General features: G+C 40.3%; 2 protein-coding genes across 2 annotated transcripts in view; one reads left to right on the top strand and one right to left on the bottom strand.

Annotated features, from left to right (window-relative positions):
• The window catches only part of LOC126383971 (collagen alpha-1(XIV) chain-like), an 849933-nt gene that overhangs the window by 426997 nt on the left and 416531 nt on the right, over positions 1 to 6405 (top strand). The gene's annotated exons all lie outside the window — the stretch shown is intronic.
• The window catches only part of qrfp (pyroglutamylated RFamide peptide), a 5342-nt gene continuing 2701 nt past the window's right edge, over positions 3765 to 6405 (bottom strand). Inside the window, exon 2 of the mRNA XM_050034771.1 lies at positions 3765 to 4912. Coding sequence (XP_049890728.1) covers positions 4415 to 4912 — 498 coding nt within the window. The 3' untranslated portion in view covers positions 3765 to 4414. The remainder of the gene's footprint in view (positions 4913 to 6405) is intronic.

Genomic DNA, 6405 nt, shown 5'->3' with positions numbered 1-6405 from the left:
TATTCTTCACATTGGAGCAATTGTAACAAATCATAATTTGTGCACAGAGTATAAGAATAACAAACTGTTTATTACACACATATTTTTGTGCACCATGCCTGTGTGCTCTTTCTCTTCCTATTCAGTTATGGCGTTACACCAGAGGAGGAATATGGAGGTGGAGGACCCTAATAGGCTATCCAACGTTAGATCACTGATATTGGGAAACACATGTAGCTGGTAAAATTAAATATTACTAGCTAACATGACAAACACCCAAACTTTAGCTTTAAACGGTCATATTTATTTATAAAACTTACGTCAGACTACAACTAACTTAGCTACCTTCGCTATAAGCTGCTGTAAAATGGAGACGAGGCGTTTTTTTTTACTTTCATTTCACAAATGTGACCGTCTACTGTGGACTTGCCGCCTCCAGCTGGCTCCGTGTTCAGCCACATCGATGACAAAAGCACGGATATCCAGATTGTTGGCCGAATCATATTTTTAAAAGGACAAAACTTCTGATACAGGAGATAAAAATAGACCGTGGAGGTCTACTGAAGTGTGTGTGTACTGCAGTTTGTCTATGGAGCTGAATCATCCAATCGAAAAATTCCAAACAGGTTGCTAGGCAGGTTTCATTTCAGCAGGTTATTGTTTGTCAGGCAGGCCAGAGAGGACTGGTAGGGGCGAATGTCTGTGTTTTGACCTAAAAGTATTATAATGGGCGGAAGAATTAATAAGATATTTACTGAAGTAAAAGTACTAATATTCAGTGGTGAAAATCAACCAAGTACATTTACTCAGACTTGGAATTAATATGGACAAACTATGCCAGCCAAAGAAGGGAGGGGGGTCTATCACTGCCAAACATACAATATAATATTTATTTTGAATGGTAAAGCTCGACAGACACTGGGGTGGAACAAATGCTGATTTGAACTGGATCCTGATTGAACAGGAACTTACTTCTCCTTTTAAACCTCTTAAACAATTTAAAAAATGAGAATGATAGGAGTGTGATAAATCTTGTTCTAGCTCTTTCAACAATAGTTTGGCAAGAAGTACATAAAAAAAATGTAAGATCTCTTGTAATACTCAAAAATAATCGGCCATATGGCACAATCCTGAAATAAAACAGGTAGGCAGACAATCTAGTGGGCTCAGTGGTAAAAAAACAAAACAAACAAAAAGGTATCAGAATGTTAGATGCCATATTTGAAGAGCCTGCACACACAATGCACCCGGCCCGATGCCAGTCCCTGCAGGAGGTGGGCCCACAGGGTGGTGCCTCCATGTTATTCATTCGAGCTGAGCTTGACTGGGCCCCATGGGCCACCAGATGCTCGCTGGTGAGCTGCCCCAGGTCTGGCTCCGGAGGAGGACCACGGTGTGCCCATACCAGGCAAGGTACTCTGTCTCTTTTGCGTCGAAAGAGGCCAGTTGAGGTGGTTCGGGCATCTCATCAGGTTGCCTCCTGGGAGCCTCCTGTTAGAGGTGTTCCAGGTACGTCACACTGGTAGGAGACCCCGTGGGGCGGACCCAGGAGGAGCTGGAAAGTGTTGCTGGGGAGAGGGATGTCTGGAATGCTTTGCTTGGCCTGCTGCCCCCACAACCTGGCTTCAGATAAGCAGTTGAAAATGGATGGATGGATGGATGGATAGATGGATATTTGAGATAGATAATTTTCTTGCATATAATAGGATGAGGGAAAAATTTAATCTGGAAGGGCGAGGCCACTTTTGGAAATATTTACAGATTACAGCAGTGGTGTGAGCAATCATTATTGCCCCTGGATTACAGACTATATTAAAGAGTGAGTTCCCTTCCATCAAGAAAAGAATCTAATCAGTGCTATGTACAGCTGCCAGTAATGTTCCACAAAGCATCAAAGAGGTATGAAATATGTTCTTGGATAAAAAACAAAGTCTCAGAGAAGCCCCAAGCAAATTTATTTACTCTTACTCTAAAATGATTCACAGATATAATCGCATTCCAACCAAACTTAATAGAATGGGCTTATTTAAATTTGATCTATGTTCAAACTGCAGAAAAGATCGTGGCACATATATGCATTATGCATGCATTATGGGAATGTCCTAGAGTTCCCTCCTGTGGAGGAATGTTCTGGATTATATTGGTAAATGGTTCAGCTGCCCAGTTCCCATAGACTATGTCTCCTTGGTGACAAAACTGTAATGCCAAATATAAATAAAGTTGCATTTAAAAAAATTGAAAACCGGCCTTATAACTTGAGCTCCGATGATTCTAAGGTTCTAACGTATAAATATGTGGATCGTTCAAATCATGGAAACAACTGTGTGTGAAAAGATGTTGGGAAGATTAAGTTGGAGAAATGATGTGGTTAATGAACAATGGAACAGTTTCAACAGATTTATGTCTGGGAGGAACAATTTGATCACGTAAAGACACTGATGATGCCGTATAGAAGGTTAATTAAGGGTGATTAAGACAGTTTTTGAATTTCATAAATGAAAAAAAAAACACTCCAACAAATGATACATTTCTGTAATACTGAAGATATTACCTATCCTTTTGAGGAGAAAAGAAAGTTTTATCCTATTCCTAGGAGGCGTGATATACCCTTTTTTTAACTGTCCCCAAACCCCTTTTTTTGTACCATTTGGGTGATTAGGACAGCATATCTCATCACTAATTGAAGCTAGTGTAAGCATATTTAATGCACAATTTAGAATTTTAGAAAATGCTAATCAGTATTAATTAGGGTTAGGTTAAGAGGTCAAGGCTCTATGTGTTAGATTTGACTTGGATAGTGTATGAGTGTAAACTTGTAGCTTTTCGCTAGCTGGCTAGTCTAAGCTGGCAAAAATGGCCTGCAAAAAACACCCAGCAAAATCCAGCTGGTCAATAAATATTTTTCATGGTTGATGAGTGCACTGCACACATGAAGACGTTGGGAAGCACTGATCTAGAGCATACAGAGCATACACAATGGTTCTCTATTGCAGGGTTGATCATTTTCTTATTAGAATAGCCTTTTAGCACTGTCCCATTCACCCAAGGCGTGTTTGGGTGAATGGGACAAAATAAAAACAACTTAATTCCAAAAAAAAAAAAAAAAAAAAAAAACTTTTTTTTTTTTTTTTTTTAAATCGCAAGCTTATGGCTGAATCCAAATGTCTGCACTTCACTGCCCTTGCAGCCTCACAGACTTTATGTGAAGACAGTGAATACGTCACACTACGTACAACTGAAGTCCGTGAGGGCTCAGTCTGCAAGTCCAGAGTGTGGACATTTGGATTCAGCCTATGTTATTTTCCTCACCTTATGCATTGCAGGGTCAACTTCCTGTATGAATCTTGCCCCACTCACCACATGATGTCACACCTATGGGAGCATGCAATTTTGATTATGTGGTTTCACAGCAAAAACTTTTTTTTTCACTCATCAGATGAGAAAATAAACCCTGTATAGTCACAATGTCCCATTTGCCCTAATGTTCCAATCACCCTTAATTCACCCTTCACTTGTAAGTGACATGTTGCAATAATGATTGGCTCACCATTCCAACTGAGTAGCTGCCTTTCCTGTATTAATCTCTCAGTATTTACCAGACTTCCTGCCTGTTTGTTTGTTTTTGACTGTCTTGTCATTTTGTTAATGACTTTCCTGTTAAAAATATCATAAAAAATTGTAATGAAATAAACTAAGTACATTTAATCAACTGATGACACTGAATCAAACATTCAACCCCCAAATCTGTGTTGAGTTTTGTATAACAACTCTTTATTAATTGCCAACAAATGAACACACAATGCATACTTCTAATATATATTTATATATATCTATATATCTTTATCTATGTACAGCTGTTATAATTCTGTTGGACTTTGGATTTGACAAAAATACATTACATTTACATTCACTTTTGCAGAGAAGCTTTAACATTTGCTGCCGTGTCATCTTTCTCTCTACAGTCTGTCACTAAAGAAGAAGTCTCTCACTGCTTTCTTTGAGACAAAGATGAGGAAAACACTGATAGAACCTTTTCTATTGCTGTTGAATCCAGACACATTACCTTTCATGCATTTATATTTCTTGTTTCTTGTGTAGTTATCAAATTCAGATAATGTGTCATGCTGATGGAGGCATCAAATAACATGTTTATTTTCCTCCTCCTGTTCTGTTGAATATTTCCTCAGACTTAAATGCAACCTGTGTTAAACCTTGTTTTTTTAAAGGCAGTGATCCACTGAGCAATTTCTACACTAACATTTGGTTGCCATGAATCATTTAACAGTGCATCTTGCCTAGGAAATTGCTGAGTGTATTACCATCCTCATATGGAAAGAAGCCTGTTTATTGAATCATCTCCTCACAGCTTCACCCTCTTTTTCTCCCATGTCTCCCTCATCAGTTCCACTTATTCTCCTCCGTACTCCCCCCTCCCTTAGTCCATCCATCCCCTGTCAGTCCATCTTTTCCTCCCAAAGCGGAACCCGAATCCTCCTTTCTCCCGACTAACAGCTTGGAGGCCCCCGATAATAGAGGTCAGATCTTCGTTCCTTTTCCCTCCATCCTCTCCTTCTCCTTCCCCCTGATAGATCATGATGTCCCTAGAGTGACCTCCAGGGAAGGGTGACAGTGGCTGGGGTACCAGGTCTCCTCTCTGGGCCCTCAGCAGGGCCTCTTCTTCCCAGGACCTCTCCTCCTTCTCCTCTTTGGGCTTCAGCAGGGCCAGCTGGGGGTCTTGGGGCCACTCAGCCCAAGGGTCATTTACTGCAGACTGGAGGAGCAGCAGGGCAGACTCCAGCTCAGCTCTGTCCCCACTGGGCAGGAGGGCGGTGGGGGAGTGTGGGTAAGATGTGACATTCCGTGGGACAGGGCAGAGGAGGGCGAGGGAGAGTAGGGTCAGCTTTGAGACATCGAGATGGATATAAAGTCTCATCTGGAAATAAGAATCAGTGGGGTTACTTTGCCTTTTGCCATTTCACTATTATCATTGTGCAAATTAAAGTAACATCAGCTCATAAACAAGATGAAATTATCACAGGTAGAAAATTAAATGTAATTAAAGAAATAATGAGCCTCATTTCTACCAACTATTTTGGGTCAGTTCAGTTTAGTTCAGACCGCATTGGAACGATTAGTTTTACACTGTGAAAAGTTGTTAAAGGTACCAATAAGAACCATTCCATACCATCCCCATTTTTGGTCACCCCTCTGTTGGGGTACCTATAGCACACAGGTCTGACACTAAAAGGTGGAGTTGTGGTGCACCCGGTGGCTCAGTGGGTGGAGCATGCGCCCCATATACAAAAGGCTGTGTCCTTTTCCAACCTCCTTAAGCGCATAAAAAATGTTTATGAATTATGTGAACTGTATGTCTTCTAATTCACATTTGAAGAAACAACATGGTTGAGTATCATTCCAGTGTGCTCTGGCAGCACTACACCTGAGCTCTTGCCTGACAAGGACTGAACTAGGGCTGCCCCCTAATGGTCCATCATATGTCAGTTGACCAGAAAGGGCATTAGTCGGCAAGATTTCATTGGTCGCTTAGTTGGAGAAAAAAAAGTGAAACTCTATTAGGAGCTGCGCCTTGTGAAAATAAATCAAAATCTATATGACTGGACCATGTGGGAGATTGTGTCCAGATTGTTGGCCGAATCATAGTTTTAAAAGGACAAAACTTCTGATACAGGAGATAGAAATAGACCGTGGAGGTCTACTGAAGTGTGTGTGTACTGCACACTAAACACAGTAGCATAATGCACATTTTATGTTTATTTTAATGCACATTTCTTCTCTATTTTATTTATTGCTCTGTATTTACACACTTTTTCCCATACTCTTGTTCTTACCTCTTGTAATTATTCATTATTCTTCACATTGGAGCAATTGTAACAAATCATAATTTGTGCACAGAGTATAAGAATAACAAACTGTTTATTACACACATATTTTTGTGCACCATGCCTGTGTGCTCTTTCTCTTCCTATTCAGTTATGGCGTTACACCAGAGGAGGAATATGGAGGTGGAGGACCCTAATAGGCTATCCAACGTTAGATCACTGATATTGGGAAACACATGTAGCTGGTAAAATTAAATATTACTAGCTAACATGACAAACACCCAAACTTTAGCTTTAAACGGTCATATTTATTTATAAAACTTACGTCAGACTACAACTAACTTAGCTACCTTCGCTATAAGCTGCTGTAAAATGGAGACGAGGCGTTTTTTTTTACTTTCATTTCACAAATGTGACCGTCTACTGTGGACTTGCCGCCTCCAGCTGGCTCCGTGTTCAGCCACATCGATGACAAAAGCACGGATATCCAGATTGTTGGCCGAATCATATTTTTAAAAGGACAAAACTTCTGATACAGGAGATAAAAATAGACCGTGGAGGTCTACTGAAGTGTGTGTGTACTGCA

The sequence above is a fragment of the Epinephelus moara genome, chromosome 22, assembly GCF_006386435.1.
Source record: "Epinephelus moara isolate mb chromosome 22, YSFRI_EMoa_1.0, whole genome shotgun sequence".
In the NCBI taxonomy this organism is placed as follows: Eukaryota; Metazoa; Chordata; class Actinopteri; order Perciformes; family Serranidae; genus Epinephelus; species Epinephelus moara.
This window is presented reverse-complemented; position numbering and strand designations above follow the sequence as displayed.